The 20,595-nt window shown below is 46.4% G+C and overlaps 2 protein-coding genes across 3 annotated transcripts in view; one reads left to right on the top strand and one right to left on the bottom strand.

Moving 5' to 3' along the window:
* Positions 1–1,299: 1,299 nt before the first annotated feature.
* Positions 1,300–7,531, bottom strand: LOC103073993 (apoptosis-associated speck-like protein containing a CARD). The gene is made up of 4 exons (XM_007466289.1): positions 7,447–7,531; positions 2,205–2,580; positions 1,919–1,973; positions 1,300–1,560 (listed from the first exon to the last, which is right to left on the bottom strand). Exons 1-4 carry the CDS (start codon positions 7,529–7,531, stop codon positions 1,300–1,302), a joined length of 777 nt encoding a protein of 258 aa, XP_007466351.1.
* Positions 7,532–7,868: 337 nt separating this feature from the next.
* Positions 7,869–20,595, top strand: part of CRYM (crystallin mu) — a 23,652-nt gene continuing 10,925 nt past the window's right edge. The window contains exons 1-5 of one of the 2 annotated variants that reach the window (XM_007466282.1): positions 7,869–7,874; positions 13,661–13,845; positions 14,345–14,498; positions 16,378–16,440; positions 19,653–19,754. In XM_007466282.1, the coding sequence (XP_007466344.1) occupies positions 13,676–13,845; positions 14,345–14,498; positions 16,378–16,440; positions 19,653–19,754 (489 nt within the window). In that variant the 5' untranslated portion in view covers positions 7,869–7,874; positions 13,661–13,675. Of the gene's footprint in view, positions 7,875–13,603; positions 13,846–14,344; positions 14,499–16,377; positions 16,441–19,652; positions 19,755–20,595 lie in introns of those variants that run through there. The other variant, XM_007466281.1, reaches the window with a different exon arrangement.

The raw sequence follows: 20,595 nt of genomic DNA, 5'->3' as shown, positions 1-20,595 counted from the left end.
TCAGCTTTCCTCTTGGAGTCCTAAATGGCATTAGGAGCAGTCCCATGTGACTGTGTAGCCTTGACAGTGGTCATTAGCTTAGCTTCTTGGTAGCTTCCTCCTACAGCAAATTACTTGTTTTCTCCTGTTGCTCTGGTGATCTGGTCATCAGAATAGGGAAATGTTACACAGACTGTGTGTGTGTGTGTGTGTGTGTGTGTGGAGGGCGGCGGGGAATAAAAACTACATTTGCTAATCCTTGTGTTTAGGGAGGGTATTCCAAGTGAAGCCTTCATGCAGCTTTGTTCATTCTGCACTGGTGTATCATTGTGAATGGTACACCTTGCACCCTCATACCTGCATCCCTGAGTCTGATGATCTGACTCCTAAGGATAGGATAACTGGCCTCCTTGGGGCCTGCCTGTTGCTTTGCAGCCACCCCTTCTAAGCCAGGAAGAATTTGGGTGCAAAATGTACTCAGGATGTGGTCCTAGGGTCCTGGAAACAGCCCTAACAGCCTCTGGAAAGGCCCCTTAAGTGCTGTTTTCTGGAAATAGATATCCGTATTTTCTTTTGTGGGCACAATTCCATCAAGAGAAGGAACAGCTACTAGAACTCATTTCCTAAAGTTTTGCTTTTGTGGTTGGCATGTTTTCTGGGCAAAGTGTGACCTATAACCCCTCTTGCAGTAGGTGGGAGGGAGCAGAGGGAGGAGTGATGCCTGCTGGTGTCCGTGCCAGAAGGAGCCCTAGGGACACTTGGTGGCTTGTGCCCTTCTGTCCTGTTTAGATGATAGTCTTGTCACTTCCCCTGAAAATTGCTCTCATTTTGCAATTTTTTTTTCGTATGAAAAAGTGAGAGATTGAGAAGCTTGGTAGACGAGTCTGTTTCTAAATGCATCTGTCAAATATGGCCCCCCACAGTTCCAGGCCCTTTGTACATACCTCTATGTTAATTTTTAGACCTTGGCCACAAGGCTAACTTGTATTCACAGGTCTCAAGGGCAGACCCTCTGGGGGTGGCATTGAAGGAGCCACAAAATGGTGAGGGACTATTCCATGGTGACTGAGGCAGGAAGGATGAAGTGTCTGGGGAGCCTGCTGCCCCAGGAACAGGCGGAAACTAGAGCTTCACCTGAGCCTCTGTGGGGCTTGGATGTGTAGCTCAGCTCCGCATGTGCTTCCAGGCTGGAAGTAGGAAAACACACCAAGTACAAGCTGGTTTTTCATATATCGTATATATAAAAAAAATCAGAGACTCCAGGTAAGATGGCTGGAACAGCCAGGGGTTGTCTGTGGGACCGCTGCTGGGGAAGATGCCTCAGCTCTGCTCCAGGTCGACCACCAGGTAGGGCTGGCTGTCCCTCAGGGCCTGGAGGAGCAGATCCTTGCAGGTCAGGTTCCAGGCTGGAGCAAAGCTGAAGAGCTTCCTCATCTTGGTAGGATCGGTGCGCTCCGCCCGCACTGCCTGGTACTGCTCCTCTGTCAGGACCTTCCCGTACAGGGCGTCCAGCACCCCATCCACGTCTGTGACCCGCGCAATGAGGGCCGCCCGATGCTGCTCCACAAAGTGCAGTGCTGGGGCGGGAGCGGGGAGAGGGGATGAGCTGGGACCAGGGTGGGTGCTGGAGCCTGTCCCTCTTGAACACTAGGCTTTCTTCAGAAATTGCCCTGAATGCAACCCTAAGCGGTGGGGCTCAAGGTGGGCATGCCACCGGGACTCTACATACAGTGGTATGAGTTTAACCTTGTCTGCCTTTCTCCGCCCAACCAGGCTCGGGCCCTGGAGGTATGTGAGTAGGTGGGTGGGGAGGGTTGGCCTAGCTTTGCACTCTCTGGGTGCTCTTGGCCTTGGGACAACAGATTTAGGCTGTGCAGGGGTGCAGTGGGGTGGGGCTGGTGAGGTGCCCAGGTAGGTGAGGTTGGGTGTTGAAGCTTTACTTGGCTGCTGTCTGGCGAGGGGCCTTCATCTCGGTTGGCACAGTTCCAGGGCCTGTAAGAAAATGTTAAGTGGTGTCTCCAAGTCTTTCTGGGGTCAGGGATCTCTTGGTCCAGAAGCGAAGGTCAGTACCAAGGCTCCCCAGCAGGAGAAGCTTTTATTAAAGGGTAGGAGGAACAGGAAGCGAAAGCGTGGGGAGAGGCAAATGTTCGGGTTGGGAGGAGGGTACAGATGAGGGCATACTGGTCTGGACCTCTGCGTGGAGGGTGGAGGAGGTGAGCTCCCCCTTGCCCAAGGTCTCCTGCAGCTGCTCCGCCACCTCCTGCACGCCCATGTCGCGAAGCACGAGCGCCGTGAGGTTGGCACCATACGCCTCCAGATAGTAGCTGACGAGCTTGTCGGTGAGGTCCACAGCATCCATGGGCAGCAGCGTCCCCCGTGGGATGCGTGCGTAGCCTTCGCGCAGCGGCACTGAAAGCAGCTTCATCTTGAACTTCTTGAACTCGTCAGCGGTCAGGTTCTCCAGCGCATCCAGTATGGCATCACGCGTGCACCCCCTGGCTCCCGGGGTCCCCCACCGTAGCTCACTCGGGCTGTCTGCCAAGCAGGAAGTCTGCTCTGCGGCGGGACCTGGAACTCTCCGCCTTCTCTCAACTCCGGCCTCTGCCCCAGAACATTGCCCTCAGGTGTAAGGCTCCCAACTATCCCGTTCCTTCCCATCCTCTCCTGGCCATCAGGAGGGGGTGCCCAGATCGCATCCTTTGGCTGGTCTACGAGGTGGGACCCAGGAGACCGGGTGGAAAAGGGCTCATGGGTGGCGCCTGCCTCTCCAGGCTTGGACTAGCTAGCACATATCAGGAACCTGGTGATTTCCAGCACTCCAATAAGGAGTGCTAAGGCTTAGAACTGTGGAATTTTAGAACCCTGAAATCTCCATGTTTCCCTAAACCTTAGCATCCTCTCTGACATGTCATAGAATCAGAGTCATAGAATCCTAACAGCCAGACCATGTAGCTTCCCAAATTCTGGGGAATACTGGGGAGAAATGAGGTGTCAAAAAGAGGGTAGAGATAACTGTGTGTGCTTTATCTCTCCAAACCTCAGTTTCGTTATCTATAAAATGGGGATAATAACACTCACTCTTCCACTTAGGAAATATTCCAACATAACATGGGCTACCTGATGGTACCTGAGACCTTGCCAAATGCTTCCTGCGAGAGCCAGAATTTGGTCCTCCAGGAATTGAATTTCTTGGGAAGTGATGACAAGAGACACTTGCAATGGTTGAGAAAATTCTTGACTGGAGGGAAAGTCATGGGTAGAGAGCAATTCTGGGGTCAGAGGGCTTGACCCAGAAGAGCAGATGAAAGGTGGCGTGGGATGGCGTTGGAGGCCAAGCTGTGCCGAGAATCATTAACTTGCCCCTAACATGGCTGGGAAGGCCCTGCTGGTCTGCCCCTGTAGACCTCACCAGCCTTGTCTTGCACCACACCCTGCCCCCCACTCCACCTCTGAGTTCCAACCACACTGGCCTCTCAGTTCCTCAAATCTGCCATTTGCTTCTCCAAGCCTTTGCACATGCTGTTCCCTCAGCCTGGAGCTCTCTTCCCTCACTCTTTGCCTGACAAACTCTCAAGACTTTAGGTCTTAAGTTAAATGCTGCTTCCTCTGGGAGGAAGTATATTAACGCGTATATGTGGAATCTAGAAAAATGGTACAGATGAACCGGTTTGCAAGGCAGAAATAGAGACACAGATGTAGAGAAGGAACGTATGGACACCAAGGGGGGAAAGCAGGGGAGGGGTGGTGGTGGGATGAACTGGGAGATTGGGATTGACATATATACACTAATAAGTATAAAATAGATAGCTAATAAGAACCTGGTGTATAAAAAAATAAAACAAAATTCCAAAAAATATATATAATGATAAAGGGATCAATTAACTAAGGGGATACAACATTTATAAATACTTATGTACCCTACCTCAGAGCACCTATGTAAAGCAAATATTTAAAGAACTGAAGGGAGAAGCAGACAGCAATACAATAATAGTAGATTCCCATCACCAGCCTCTAAGGCAGTGTGCATACCTGTAGCAATCTCCTGCAGCCATGGAATTGCACACTGTCAGCTGGGGCCCCCACAGCTGCCTGAGGGTTCAGCTCTGGCCTTATCTCCTGTCACTGGCCTGCACCACTAGGCTCCCCTGCAGCTGTCCCCATAAACTGTGCACCTGCACCCAGCCAGCTAGATCCCCATTAAGCCTCCATTGCTGTGCGTGTCTGATATGAGATCCTGCAGGCACAGAATGTACATACACCAACATCCAGGGCCTCTGAAGCTGCCTGTGTACCCTCACGTGGCCCTGGCCCTTGTTCCTGGCCCTGGCCCCTACCACCGTGTGTGTACCCGCAGCCAGCCTCTGCCATCACTTAGGCACCAGTTGGTGGTATGTACACACCACCACCAGCTCCATGCCACCGCTGCCTGCCCTTGTATGTAGCCTCTGGACCTGGAGGCACCACAAGGACCCCAATAGCGCTTGTAGCCATTGCAGATACCCCACTATGCTCACCGAGGACCACATAGTTGTCAATGCTGTGGACCCCTGTGGCCTGACCGAGAGAGACATCATGCCCCACCCCCCACCCTGGACCCAGAGCTGTCACATGCCCCTGCCCTTGGCAGCCTGCGCCACTAGATACAGAGTCACAACAGACTCCAGCATGCTCCCACCCACAGAAGGTCTTTCATTACCAGAGTCAGTCCATAAAGTCTGGAAGAGGTGACTATTTCTTCAGTTGTGCAGCCACCTACACAAGACTACCAGGGTCACAAAGAATTGGGGAAACATGACACCTCCAAAGGAACATAGCAAACTTCCAGTAACTGACCCCAAACAAATGGAGATAATTTAATTGCCTGGCAAAGAATTCAAAATAATTATTCAAAAGATGTTCAGAGAGCTCAAGAGAACACTTAAACAATTTAATGGAATCAGGAAGACAATACAAGAACAAAACGACAGGTTCAACAAGGAGACAAAAAACAATCCCATTCACAAAAGCATCAAAAATAATAAAATACTTAAGGAGTAAATTTAAAGAAGTGAAAGATCTATTCGCTGAAAACAAGACATTAATGAAAGAAATTGAATATACAAATAAATGGAAAGCTATCCCATGTTCATGGATCAGAAGAGTTACTGTTAAAATGTTCCTACTGCCCAAAGTCATCTATAGATTAAATGTAATCTCTAGGTTGCCATGGCTAAGGGGTGAGGGAGATAGAGGTTGGCAAAAAAGTACAAACTTTCAGTTATAAGATGAATAAGTTCTGAGGATCTAATGTAAAACATGGTGACTATAGTTGATAATACTGTATCGTATAATTGCAATTTGCTAAGAGAGTAAATTGTAAGTGTTCTTACCACAAAAGGAGAGGGGGCAACTTTGTGAAGTGATTGATATGCTAATGAACTTGAATGTGGGAATTCTTTCACAAGGTATACATATATCAAATCATCATGTTGGGGCTTCCCTGGTGGCGCAGTGGTTGAGAGTCTACCTGCCGATGCAGGCGACACGAGTTCGTGCCCCGGTCCGGGAGGATCCCACATGCCGCTGAGTGGCTGGGCCCGTGGGCCATGGCCACTGAGCCTTCATGTCTGGAGCCTGTGCTCCGCAACGGGAGAGGCCACAACAGTGAGAGGCCTGCGTACCGCAAAAAAAAAAAAAAATCATCATGTTGTACACTTTAAATACAGTACAATTTTATTTGTCAATTATACCTCAATAAAACTGGGGGAAGAGAAATTAAAGAAGACCTAAATAAATGAAGACTGCCCATGTTCATGAAAAATTCAATATTGTTAGCATTGCAGTACTCCCAAAATTGATCTACAGAGTCAGTCAATTCCCAGCTGCCTTTTTTGCAGAAATGCACACACTGATCCTAAAATTCATATCGAATTGCAAGGAACCCTGGATAGCCAAAAATTTCTTTAAAAAGAAGAACAAAGTTTGAGGTCTCACACTTCCTGATTTCAATACTTTCTACAAAAGTGAGAGTAATCAAAGCAGTTTGGTACTGGCATAAGCATAGATATATTTTAATCTAATGAAATAGAATTGAGAATCCAAAAATAAGCGTGTACATCTATGGTCAATTGATTTTCAACAATAAATAACAGTCTTTTGAACAAACAGTGCTTAAACAACTAAATAGGCGTGAGACTGGAAGACAAGAGTACAGCCATTTTTGAAAAGGACCCAGGGAACGACCTTGCGCAAGCAGGCTTCACAGATCCCTTAAAACAAAGTGACTAAAGCTTTCCAGTTCCTTGAAAGATACAGATAAAGGCCTGGCAGACATTCCCAAGTTGTTTTTGCCGGAGGCAGATCCCCACCAGATGAAAACTGCTGACCGCAAGTGTATAGACCCCCACACCAGTTGACGGTTGATGATTCTTGAAACTTCATCTTGATGCCAACCAATCTGAGAATCGAGCACAAGCTGATCGGGCACCTGCTGCCCCCTCCCTCACACTCGCTTTAAAACCTGTTCCCTGAAAGTCCTTGGGGAGTTGGCACTTTTTTCTGCCTTCTCTCCTGTGCACAAACTATCCTTTTAATAAAAAGCTTTGCTTATCTAAGAGCCTTGTGGGAGTGAAATTCATTTCTGTGGTATTGCTGTCCAAGAATCTGGAGAGGGCCTGGTAACAGGCACATGCAAAAGAATAAAGTTGGACTCTTACCTCACAATATATACAAAAATTAATTAAAAATGGATCAAACACCCAAAAGTAAGAGCTAAAACAATAAACTCTTAGAAGAAAACATAGGTAAATCTTCATAACCTGGATTCAGCAATGCATTCTTAGATATGACACCAAAAGAAAATATACATTAATTGGGCTTCATCAAAATCAAAACTTTTGAGCATCAAAGGACAAAAATGTGAAAAGACAAGTCATAGAATGGAAAACATTTTCAAATCATATGTCTGATAAGGATTTCATGTTATGAACGAACAAAGAACTCTTACAACTCAACAACAAAATGACAAACCAATAAAATAAAGGGCAAAAGGATCTATAGACATTTCTCCAAAGAAATTATACAAATGGCCAACAAGCACATGAAAAGATGCTCAACATAGCTGTTAGGGAAATTTAAACCAAAACCACAATGAGAAACCATTTACCCACTAAGAGGGCTATAATTTTAAAAACATTTTAATTTTTTAAACAGTAAGTGTTGGCAAGAATGTAGAAAACTGGAACCCTCACACGGCTAGTGGGAATGTAACTGGTATATAGCAGCTGTGGAAAAGTTTGGCCATTCCTCAAAAAGTTAATCATATAATTACCATATTGTAATAACGGCCTCCCCAGCCCGAACCCAAACTGTGACGGGCCCTTTCCTCCTCCCTCTCTGGCGCCGGCGGCTGCGCGGTTGGGGCAGGGGCTGCTCTGCTGCTCCTCTCCGCGCTCCGGCTGGGCCTAGCCCACCGGCCTGGCCCCGCACCTGCCGGCCACCCACTGCGCAAGCGGGCAGGCGGGCGGGAGCTCCGCCCTGGGGACACCCGCTCCCAGGCCACGTCATCAGTCATGAACTGACCGGTGAGGCCAGCCGCGGGTTGAGCCCAGGGGGCCCGCCGCCTCAGACAGCGATCCCAGGAAAGGGTGTGTCAACAGCCTCCACGTGGCCACCGGGGTCTCAGCGGCTTCTGCGCCTCGCCTCACCTAGACCTGGAGGACGACGTTGCTGGAGCAACCTGGTACTTCTTCAGACCTGGCGGCCTTCTGGGGTCGCACCTTTCTACTCAGGGTGTGAGACCTGAGAGGCAGGCGCGAGCTGTAGCAGCCCCGCTCAGCCATTGGTCGGTGCCACAGTGGCCCCGCCCCCTCCCCCCTCTGGTATATAAAAGGAGCCCGAATACGGACTGAGGTAAGGTGGATTTTTGAGACGCTAGTCTGCTGTATTCTCGGTCTGCTAGCTTTCCCACTAAAATCGTTATTCCTTGTTCCAACAACTCCTCTCCCGATTTACTGGCCTGTCGTGCGATGAGCAGAAGGAGCTTGGGCTTGGTAACAATATGACCTTGCAATTCCATTCCTAGGTTTCTAGGAACGGAAAGCATATGTCAACACAAAAACTTGTACACAGTAGCATTATTCATAATACCCAAAAAGTGGAAACAACCCGAAAGTCCATGAGAATGGATGAACAAAATGTGGTGTTATCCAAAATGTAATACATGACACAACACTCATGAATCTTGAAAATATGCTAAGTGGAAGAAGCCAAACACAAAAGACCATATATTATAATGATTCTATATATAAATGTGATGGAAGAAATTTTCACATATTGAGTTATGAGGCCGTCATTCTAGCTTATACAGGATTTAACTTGAATTTTATGCTAGCTAAAACAGCCTGTTTGAAGCCTATCAAACATACACTGTACATCTGCTTTAATCATTAAAGAAAAGGGTACCTGAAGTAAAGAATGTCCTTTTTAAAAATAAAGATTAAATGCCTCCCTTCCTGGAATGTCAGGGCTGCATACTTCTTCGATAAGACTCCCTTCCCAGGTGCCAAGGCCATACTGACTCATTGTATACATGCTGACCTGTTTTTTTTGTTTTTGTGAAATCTTGAAGGAATGCATTCCTGACTTGTTTGGTGTTCCTTGTTCTGATGAGATATAAAACTATGCGGAAAATCATGCTTCTCTGGAGCAGTTCCTCAGAGTTATCTGAGAGACCGTCTCCCGGGCAATCATCCTCAGTTTGGCTCTAATTGGCTTATTGATTATTTCCATCCACATAAGAAATGCCCAGAATTGGCAAATCCATACAGACAGAAAGCCGATTTGTGTGCCAGTGGGTGGAAATACAGGGAATGAGAAATGACTGCTCATGAGTACAGTGTTTATCTTAGGGAAGATTAAAATGTTCTGGAATGAGTGGTGACAGTTTCACAGCATTGTGAATGTAATAAAAGCCACTGAATTCTAATACTTTAAAATGGCGAATTTTACCTCAATTTTTTTAAAAAAGAAAAATCCTATGGGATGGGTAAAATGATATTCCTACATAATAGCTGAGATTCAGAGGTCACCTGATTTGTCTAAAGTCAAACTAAAATTAAAGCTGACTGAACCTCCCAAAACCTTCCTTCTAATCACTGTTACAACCAAAATAAAAAATAAAAACAGTTAAAAATTAACTCTAAGTCCCTAGTGGGTTTTTGCGTGTTTGTAGGGCGTTGGGGCGGGGGGGAGGGACGGGGGGGAGGAGAGGAAGCACGCCCTTGGGCTGGAAGGCGGACGGGGGGGTAGGCAGAGCATCCCGAGTAGGAGGGCTTAGGGAGGAGGAGGAAGAGCGAGGAGGTCCGTACACTCACGGCCGAGGCCTTGGTAACTGCTTCCGCCCCGCCGCTGAGGGGCGCCAGTCGACCCAGCGCGGCACCTCCTTCCAACGCTTTACCCGAGCGCCCCGCCGGCGGCCCCGCGGACAAGTTTGCAGCCTCTTCCCCGCACGGACCCCTCAAAGGCGAGGCCCGATCCCGTACCAGGCGGGCAGGAGGACCCAGCAAACACTGCCTCGGCCCCTTTCTCGCCCAAGGACCCTGGATCCCCTACCTTCCTGGCAACCTGCCAGCTCCTGGCTCGCCCAACCCACCTGTCTCAGGTTTCCCAAATATTTTACCACTTGCTCTTCCTGGCCCACCACACAGTCCCCCACTTCCCGAAGACAGACTAGGAGTGAGAGGAGTGAGACACTTGCCTTGGCATTATTAAAATAATGAGACTACTATTAGTAGTAATGACTTAATAGAAAGAATATTAATAAACTTATTAGTAATGTAGGGGCCAGTAACCAGGATGCCTTGCCTGCCTGTTTAAGGGGAAACCAACTCAATAAGCAAGATAAATACTTTAATATGACATTTAAAACTTTTTTCAAAATAAAAAACTTAAAAGTACCATGAGGTGCTATATGGGAGGCTAAAACAAAAGGAAAAATCAGTAATCCTGATCCTAGCTTTATTTAAAATTTTGGTAGTTTCGTTATCATGGAATTTTTTTAGTGTTTTTTTTTTTTTTCCATATTACATTAAAAAATTTTTTTTAGGGGCTTCCCTGGTGGCGCAGTGGTTGAGAGTCTGCCTGCCGATGCAGGGGACACGGGGTCGTGCCCCGGTCCGGGAGGATCCCACATGCCGCGGAGCGCCTAGGCCCGTGAGCCATGACCGCTGAGCCTGCGCGTCCGGAGCCTGTACTCCGCAACGCGAGAGGCCACAGCAGTGAGAGGCCCGCGTACCGCAAAAAAAAAAACAAACAATTTTTTAAATCTTCAGTACTGAGTATCTTGAGTTCTGAGTATGTCCCTAAATTTTGTGCTGGAAGTGAGTGCTTCATTCACTGTGCTTGGCTTACCCTAGTGACAGCCCTGCCCTACTGTCAGCTTCAGTGTGGTAGTGGCAGTACGGAAGGGTAGGGAAGTGCAAGTGGCCACCTTCTCCCCAGAGTCTGTGGAGGCTTAGCAAGGAACTTCCAGAGGTGCAGGCACAGGGGCCTGTAAACCCTCTAGGCGTGTCCCAGCACAGGGTCTCAGTGGAGGGCAGGGAAGGAAGAGTTACACCAGCATCCTGGTTACTGGCCCCTACATTACTAATAAGTTTATTAATATTCTTTCTCTTAAGTCATTACTGCTAGTAGTAGTTTCATTATTTTAATAATATAAACTAAAAAGCATCAATAATACTTATATAATATAATACTTATTAAACACCTACCAGCTAAACACTTCACAAAATGATTTCATTTATGTCTCAACACAATTCTGGGAGGTTGGTTCTAATATTACTAATACTATCTGATTTTACAGTGCAGGAAACAGGATCAGAGTGGTTAAATCTCTTGTTTAAGGTCATCCAGCATGTACAGTGGCAGAACTAGGATTCAAATCCAAACTGGCTGACCACAGAGCCTTTACTTGGGAATCACAGTACAAAGTTCCTAATCCTCTACCTGGAAATGACTTGGGGATTTCATCTCCAAAGCATTAGAACTCCAATAAAAACCTTAGAAACAAATTGAGATGTTAGGATATCTGCTCGTACAATGTATCACATCAATGAGTTAAAAAAAACAATATGATAATTTCCATGGAAGCTCCTTGTAAACTAAGCCTAGAAAGGTATTTATTTACATGTTATACAAAGGTATGCTAACTCCATAGCCCAGCCAAGTGGTGTGGCACCAGCAAACCCCTTCCCTCTGGACAATTTGGGCCAGTGTTTGTTGTACACTGGTTAATCTGCTGTCAGTCCACACTGCAAAACAGCTTCTAACCTATATTCTAGATCATTGCTCTTCAGTTGGCCACCAGACCTGTGCTGCTCCCCTGGAATTCCTACCAGCCTCCCCAGAACCACTGCTGCTACCACCAGGCTGGGAAGGAGGAAGAAGGCTGCCCTCCCCTTTTATGATGACTTCTTTCCAGACCCTTGAGCTAAAACCAGACCACCATGTTTGGCAGCTAAAACTTTGCTGAGGACCTGGGTGATATCACCCAAAGCCGTATGAGGAAGATGATTTGAGGTGACTCACAGATCTACTGTCTTTTGAATAATCATGCACTTATTTTGATGCAAATTCAAAATGATTGAAATAGCTTATTAAACTACAATAGAAGGCTAATTTTGCTCCTAGTGAAGCTAAAAAGAGTAGTAAAAATTTTAACACAATATATTTAAAGTAAATAATAAAAGATCTCAAGGAGGTATTAGAGCTTCAACAGAACCTGGCAGTTGGACTCCTAGCATATGTGATCACCTAAGAATTCCTTTCTACCTGCCCAGGTTGTACAACCCCTGACCCTAACTAGATATTGCATATTGCATAACTTTCATTTTGGAAAGGCTCTGGATACTTGGGACCAGTTAGTTCCCTGGGTCTCCAGTCCCAACAGAATTAATTCAATCAAGACCAATTTTCCCAGCGCTACTTTAGTGAGGGCCTGGGTGATGGTACGCAAAGCTTTATAAAGAACGTGATTTGAGGTGATTTACAGACTAGTCCTGTTCCTACAGGATTTTCTAGAAACAAATACAAAAGCTTTCTACTTGACCAGGGCTCAATTTTTAAGTACACAATGGAAACAAACAAACAAAAAGCCATCTGGCTTTCCTATTTCATGTCTCTTTTAGTTGGTGAGCATTTGGTTTTGCTTTTTTTTCCCTCAAGAATAATGAGACACACTGCTATTTTCTTTATACCTCTGTCATTTTTTAAACCCAATAATTGTTACATCATAATAATGATAACAACACGAATAATGAGCCGTAAACACTTCCATAATCCCAGCAGCCCTGGGCCTGCATTTCTAAGGATGGTGAACTGAAGAAACAAATTTGTGTAATTGAAATAAGCTTTTCCAACCACCACCACATCTTCTCTGTGTTTTGATGATGTAAGAGGTTTTCATTTATTATGTGGCTACTCTGTGCCAAGCACTGTGCTAAGTACATTACATGTGATTTATTATTTCATTGGTACATATTTTGACACTACACTGCCTTTCATTATGATGTGACCATTTCCTATGAAGTGCCCTATGTAGCTCCCAGTGAAAATATCAGGGGAGCACAACTTACGCACTGGAGTCTCCTGACCTGTGTCCCAGGTTACACTCTTGCTCCTTTGTTTCACCCTCTGCATTGGTACAAGACCCTTCTATCTAAATGTTTAATCTCTTTAACCATGTAATTCCATTCCAAAGAATCACCCTCTTAGCTGCTTGACTTCAAGAAGCATCCCAGTTTTATGTCTTGGTGCTCCTAGATATTAGTCCCTGGTTCCAGTCCATCTCTGTCTGGCAAGACACAGTTCTCAAGGAGGAGACAACATTCCTTCCACCTCTGGGTTTAACCTGGCCCGAAATGCCCTCTTACACCCTCTCTGCCAATGTAGCCTAATGGCTAGGGGTAGAGTTCTGGAGTCTCACTTCAAGGGCAGATCCCAACTCCTCTGCTGACATGACATCTTATGCATTTGGCGATTTGTGACTAAGGCCATTATATCTTGTCCTGGGAACTTCCCCCTTTTCTAAAGGTGAACGTTAGTTCAATTAATTAGCCCAGGAGAATACTGTGCACTTGAAGCGGTCAACAGCCCGGGATCTGGGGGTGGGGATGGGGTAGGGGTGGGAGGGAGGTTGGGATAAGAGACTCCAGATGGGGACAGAATTGAAAAGAAAATGTTTTTTTAATAACCTTCTATCTCCTTGCATCTAAGAGCTCCTAAAAAGCAGGCAATAATTTAAGAAATAAGGGAGCTCATCATTGTTTGCCCCCATCTCCCTCTGTCTCCGCTTTCCCAGGCAGCAGGACCTAGACAGCAAACAGTGGAGTTGGGGGGAGGGAGGAAGGTAGGGCGCCAAACTAACATGTTTTGCAAGGAATGTGACTACAGCTAACTACAGGAATTGAGAAAGTGGACCCAAGAATACTAACTCCCAGCCAGCCCGCCGCCTCAACTCCAATCTTGGGGACCCTGTGTCTGGAGGGGACCCAGCTCGCCCACCCCTGCGGATCGGGGTTGGAGGAAACCGGCTTTGCTCCGCCCCCGGAGCTGGGCGGTGACCTGTAGGCGGCAGCGCGCCCTGGGCGCTCTCGCATAGGGCGCAGCGCTGGAAGCGCGGATCCCCGTGAGCTCGCGGAGGTAGAAGGCCCGCGGCGACATGAGCTCTGTGCCAGCGTTCCTGAGCGCGGCAGATGTGCAGGACCACCTCCGCAGCTCCAGCCTACTCATCCCGCCTCTGGAGGCGGCTCTGGCCAACTTCTCCAGCGGCCCCGACGGAGGGGTCATGCAGCCGGTGCGCACCGTGGTGCCCGTGGCCAAGCACAGCGGGTGAGTGAGGAAGGCTGGGCCAGGGGCTGGAGAAACTGGAAAGGAGGAAGAGGAGGGGTGAGAATGGAAGCAGCGGGAGGAAGGAAGGGAGGGCTTACCTAACCACTGCTAATAACAGCTCCCACCTGATTTGTGCAACCCACTGTGTCAAGTGGGCGCTTTACAGGAATTACCTTGTTTAATTCAGCACATTCCATGTATAGGTAGGTATTGATGCAACATTTACTGATGGGAAAACCGAGACGCAGAGAGGTGAAGTACCCAGGGTTACACAGCTAGTAAGTGGCAGAACTGGGGTGATTTTTCTCATCCAGAGCCGGATTCTTGAACATACTCAGCATACTGCCAAAGGGAATGGCAGGCGGATGGGGGTGGGGGGGCGAGGGAGAAGACCAGTAGGGCATTGAGCGAGGAAAGAGAAAGGAAGGGACGTGGGGACTTGATAGGATACCTCAGCATTGACCGGAAGGGGTTGAAGCTGCTCCCTCTCTTCTTGTAGTTTCCTGGGGGTCATGCCCGCCTACAGCGCAGCAGAGGACGCCCTGACCACCAAGTTGGTCACCTTCTATGAGGGCCACAGCACCACCTCCACTGTCCCCTCCCATCAGGCCACTGTGCTACTCTTCCAGCCGAGCAATGGCTCCCTTCTGGCGGTGAGCAACTCCCTGGCCAGGGGTGGGTCAGGGCCCCTGTGCACAGAGCTAGGCTCAGAAGTTAGTTCTCTGTTGACCAGGGCATGTTTTGAGTGTGACCACACATGACCCTCTCTGAGTGACTGGATGCCAGTGACTGTGTATGATTCCAGGACTGCCTAAGGATGCATAACCCAGCACCAGAGCCCCCTGCTGCTTTAAGTGTGTGACAGTGTGGAAGTAATAATCTCGTCATTCTTGTAATGTTCTTGTCCTATACCGGTTACTCCAAATATACAGCTTGCACAAACCCAGTAGCCAAGGAAACATTTATTTAGTGAATCTCTGCAACGTGGAGTTACGTGAGTTACAGAGTGGGGCTGCTCTCTAATACCTGGGAGTTTCTTTCTAAGGGGTACACAATGACCTGTTTTAATATTTAACAGTAATATCAAAAAATAGTAGTAGTCCAAATTTATTAAGCACTTGTGTGCATCAGGCACTGTTCTAAATACTTTGTATGTGTTAATTCTCTTAATACTTAGAACCACTCTGTGAGGTAAGTAAATTTATTACCTCCATTTTGCAGATGAGAAAACTGAGTCCTAGAGCAACTATGCCAAACTTACCAAAATTTACATAGTTAATAGTGGTATGGATGGACTTCACACCTACTCTGTGTAAGTCCAAGGCCTATACTGTCTTAAGACTATGCTCTCTACTGCCTTTCTCACTGCTGTTTACTGAGCACTTATCATGTGCCAGGCGGGAGAAATTGATCTCATTCAATTCTGACAACACTCCTCTGTGGGAGTTTTTATTACACCCTCACCTCCCCATCCACTTTCTTTTGAGGTTCCTGAGGCTCAGAGTATTAGAGTCACTTTGCTTGAGGTCACACAACTGGTTAGTGAAAGTGCTTTGTGCCCTCCAGCCTGGCTCTGAGGCCAGCCAGTTGAGTCCTCATCAGGGACAGACTCCTTAATCCAAACCACCCCTGGATCCTTAGACTCTCCTTCTCAGAATTTCTGGTTCCCCAAGGAAGCTGGCCATTTATTACTCCCCTGAAAAGAGTATTTAGCTCTTCCCAGTCTCTGCTCATCCAATGGAAATGGCATCCATACTACCTACCAACAGAGCTTCCCCAGGAAATTGGGACCACCTCAGGCTTTGGAACTAAATGACAAGGCCTGAGATTCTTCCTGAATCCGATCAGTAGCCAAGCAATTCACTTCCTTGTCCATAAAATGAGAATACTGGTACTACTTGGTGAGGACCAATTGAGATGATTAATATAAACAGAGAACAGTGCAAAGGATGGGAGTTATTACTAGCAAGGTGTAATTCAGAATCACCTGGGGAGCTTTTAAAAACAACAGTGTCTGGGTCCCATCCCAAGTGTTCAGATTCAGTCAACCTAAGGGTCATGTCTGGGCATCTGTATCTTCACAGACCTCCCCACATGTGCAGGAGGAGTTGAGAGCCACTGAGATAGAGTTTCAGGGCCCTTGCACAGATGTCAAGTGACTTACTCTTATTCCTGAAGTTTCTCCTTAATTTGATGTTTTGAGAATCCCAGGGCGAGTAAAGCAAATGGGCAATTCTTGAGGGCTTGCCATATGCTAGATGTTTTCATGTATGCCAGTGCATTTAATCTTCACAGATACCCTCTGAGTGGTTGCCATTATCTTTGTTTTTACAGGTAGGAAACCGGTGCTTAAAGATTAAGATATTTTTTCAAAGTTGCATTTCTTTTAAGTGGAGGGATTATATCCAGGCAAAACATTCTCTTTATAGAATATTATGATGCTTCCTAGGGCTAACTCTTTTAGAGCGTCTTCTCTCTGCTTAAGTGGTGGATAGGGGTGCCCCTTGTTCACTGTCTCTCCTTTCCTCCAAGGTCATGGATGGAAATGTCATAACTGCAAAGAGAACAGCTGCAGTGTCTGCCATCGCCACGAAGGTGAGATTAGTGCCTGGCTGTGCTGAGCTGGTGGGTGGGATTGAGTGTCTCAAGTTTGAATGTCTAAGGTAGAAGTGAGGAACTCATTTGGAACTTTTTTGGACATAGCTGGAACTTCATATGCCAAATATGGGATGTCAGCTGAGCACAGTGATTCACGAAATGATTGGCTACCATTTAATGAGCCCAAGATTCCGGGTACCTCACATGTGCTATTCCTGATCTTCACACCAACCTTGGAAAGTAGATATGATTATCTCCATTTGCCAGGTATAAGGAATATGGCTCAGAGAGGTTGTGTGAGTTGATCAGGGTCACACAGCTAACAAGTGGCAGAGCAAGAATTTAAAACTTGACCTCTCTGACTCCCCGGACTGCTTTCTTTCCCCTCTACCACACTGCTCCTGGCAAATCAGTGTGGTTGCCCCATAGGCCAAAGTCAGTACTGCACAAGAAGCAGAGGGGGAGATAAACAGATCCAAGCCACACAAATGTATCCATTCAGCAAGTATTGACTGAGATCCTACCACATATCAGGCACTGTTCTAAATGTCAGAGATGTGGTAGTGCACGAAACAGAGAGTTACATGCAGAGGGGAGGTGAGACAATAAATAAAATAAAAAGTAAAATACATAGTATGATTTGCTAAAAAAAAAAAATTAACCAACAGCAAACCCATTTTGAGTTTACTAATAAGCTAGGACTTGCTTTAAAAAAATAACATGCCCACCCCCACCACCAGCTAGAAGGATGAAAATGAAGCAGAATTGAGAGCATTGGGAAGGGGTGATATTTTAAATTATCGAGGAAAGACCTCACTGAGAAGGTGATATTTGAGTAAAGACCGAAAAAGAAGTGAGTGAGTGAAACAGGAAGAGGGGAGGAGCTCTCCAGGCAGAAGGAAAAGCAAGTGATAGAGGTGATGATATTTCTAAGCATCCTACAAGGGCATCCTACAAGAAGAACAGTATTTTTAGAGGCTAGGGTTAAGAAGACGAGGTATCTGTAGGAACAGTTAAAGGCTGGAACCTTTCACATTAAAGGTCTGGGAATGCTGGTTTATGAGGCCTAAGCATAAAGGAAATGTGGGGTCTATCAGAGGGTTGGAGGAGCAAAGACCAGGTGTTCAAATTGTGAGTGTGTTAAGGTCTTCTAAACACATGATGGGGAGGGAAGACTGTGGGGATAAATCTGGTAATTATATAGGAAGGGAGTAGACTACAGTGTGCAGCTTGATGAACTGGCTTTGAAAAATTATATCCAGACCCAGTTCAGATTGAAATGATCAAGGGACTCTGAAGTATGTTCCCTGGTAACTTAGGAACAGAGGGACTCTAACAATACTGCCCTACATTTGAAAAGGACTTCGATCTTTTCCAAAATAATTTCCAAACCATTGTTTGATTTATTTTTGGATTTCTGGGAGGAAGGCAGAGCAAGTATTACTGGCCTCATTTTGTGCAGAAGGAAATGGAGTCTAGGGTTTCCTGTAGTCAGACAACCCAGGTAGCTGTGGGTCTTCTCGTCCCAGATCAGTAGTTTCCAACCCAGGCTACGCAGCAGCAGCAGCATCTGGGGAATTTTTTTTTTTTAATTCAGACTCCCCAAACCACTGAATTGAAATCGCTGAGGCTAGGGCCTAAGAAACTAGGTGTTTTGGTTTTTTATGGTATCTGGTTGATTCTGATGATCAACCAGGTTAATTCTTCTATCAGAGGTTAAAGTTTACTTTACAGGATACTGCAACAATTTCTGAAGCCCACGTGTACTTCCAAGAATAGATTCATATTAACTGAGAACAGAAAAAAAAATTTAGTTAAGGAAAAATTACATAATTCTCCTTATTGGACAGGAGCATAAGATTACTAGTCTTGTGGATATTGTCATTTTGAAAACTTTTCAAATCAAGGTTCTTTGAACTATAGTTGATAGCACAAAATGCTATCTCTCCTTCTGCAGCTACAGGAGACATCATCTCTAATCACCTGCCAATATTTGAGGCTCCTTTTTGCAAGTGATTAATAATTAAGAATACTTTCATTTTTAAGGTTGCACTCCAGAATCTCAATAATTAGCATTGTAAGAAAGAGCAGCCCCAAGGAGCTCAATTTTTATTAAGTGATATAGAGGAAAGGCAGAAGACGGTCTTATTTAATTTGGATGGTTTGAGGAGCAAGTGATGTCAGTCCTCAATGCCAGTTGTTCTTAACTGAAAACAGTTTGGCCAGCTGCCCCAGAGACAATTAGCAATGTCTAGAGACAGTTTTGGTTGTCGCAACTGAGGACATAGCGAGTGCTAATGGACAGAGACCAGGGATGCTTCTCAACATCCTATAATGTACAAGACAGCCCACCCACCTGCCAACAAAGAATTATCCAGCCCAAATATCAGTAGTGCTGAGGTCAAGAAACCCTGCTCTATTTCTCATAGGTAATGGTAGATATGTGCCAATTCTGTGCAAATAAGACTGTCTCTGTTTTCACGGGGCTTACATACCAGTACAGAAAAATAAATTTGTAAACAAACAAGTGCTATGAAGTGGTGAAATCTATTAGGGTGGTCAGAAAGACTTTACTGGAGAGTTGATCCGAGAACCTCACTCACAAAGACACACATACACCCTTAGCAGGTGCCACAAATGCCATCTTTACATCCCTCTTTACAGGAAGATGGAGGCTGAGTCAGGATCAACAGAGAGTGGGCACAGCAAATATAGCTGAGAACCTAGGCTCGCAAGGATTCATGGATTCCAGAAGCAACTAAGAGCTCCCAGAAGTAGGTGTGGCTTATCATGCCCCTGAGATAGGGTAGCACAGCAGAAAGCATGTGGGCTTTGGAGAATGAAAGATGTGGTTTTAGAGCCGCACTGTGCCATTCAGTAGTCATAGAGCCCTGAGCAAGTTACTTAACCTCTCTGGACCTCAATTTCTTTATCTGTAAGAGGAGGATAACAATGGGAGTATCTAGCTCATAGGGTCAATTGTCTGGACTAAATGAGATCCTGAGGCTTAAGCACTGGCATATGTTAGGTACCCAATGAAGGCTCCTTTCCTCCCTCCCCACTCTGCAGAGTGGAAACGGAAATACACAATGACATCTCCTTGATTGCCTGAGAGGTCTTGAAGTTCACCTGATTCTCAAACTGTATTTGATCTTTTCCTGGCTACTAGAGTCTTCCTTGACCTTTTCTATCTCATTTCTCTCAAATAGTTTTTGAAACCCCCCAGCAGTGAAGTGTTGTGTATCCTTGGAGCTGGCGTCCAGGCTTATAGCCATTATGAGGTCTTCACAGAGCAGTTCTCCTTTAAGGAGGTAGGTCCAGGGAGGGTTGTGGAGGAAGCAGCAGTGACCTTTCTCTGTACTCCTTTGTTACAGTGTGGGTTATGCTGAAATTGTCAGGTTGAGAGTCCCACCATCTAGACCATTCTTTTTTTTTTTATAAATTTATTTATTTTTGGCTGCATTGGGTCTTTGTTGTGGTGCACGGGCTTCTCATTGTGGTGGATTCTCTTGTTGCAGAGCACAGGCTCTAGGTGCGCGGGCTTCAGCAGTTGTGGCACACAGGCTTAGTTGCTCTGTGGTATGTGCGATCTTCCCAGACCAGGGATCGAACCCGTGTCCCCTGCATTGGCAGGTGGATTCTTAACCACTGCACCACCAGGGAAGTTCCGCGGCATGTGGGATCCTCCCGGACCGGGGCACGAACCCGTGTCCCCTGCATCGGCAGGCGGACCCTCAACCACTGCGCCACCAGGGAAGCCCCCTAGACCATTCTTTTAACGATTTGCCCAGAAGTCCCACTGGACGTGAAGAGCTGGGGGAAAGGCCTCAATCACCTCCTCCAGTTTCTCAGTTTGCAGGTATGCCGAAGTACGCAGAGAGCCTACTCGGTTGCTTAAAGGATTGTGTCATATCCATTACATACATTCAGGTGTTCTTTTGGCCCCTCTCTATTGTTTCTCTTAGGAGAATCTGGGGTCCTTAAGTATTCAGGCTTAGGGATCCAGGAACTGGGAATGAGGCCTAGCGAGCAGGAGGCCACAGCATGCCTTCTGCAGCCTAGACGTTAGTCTACGTTTCCCCATTCTGGCTGGCTCACACTTCCTATTATTACTATTATTATTATTTTTTTTTTTTTTGCGGTCCGCGGGCC

The sequence above is a fragment of the Lipotes vexillifer genome, unplaced genomic scaffold (genome assembly GCF_000442215.2).
Source record: "Lipotes vexillifer unplaced genomic scaffold, Lipotes_vexillifer_v1.1 scaffold783, whole genome shotgun sequence".
In the NCBI taxonomy this organism is placed as follows: domain Eukaryota; kingdom Metazoa; phylum Chordata; class Mammalia; order Artiodactyla; family Lipotidae; genus Lipotes; species Lipotes vexillifer.
This window is presented reverse-complemented; position numbering and strand designations above follow the sequence as displayed.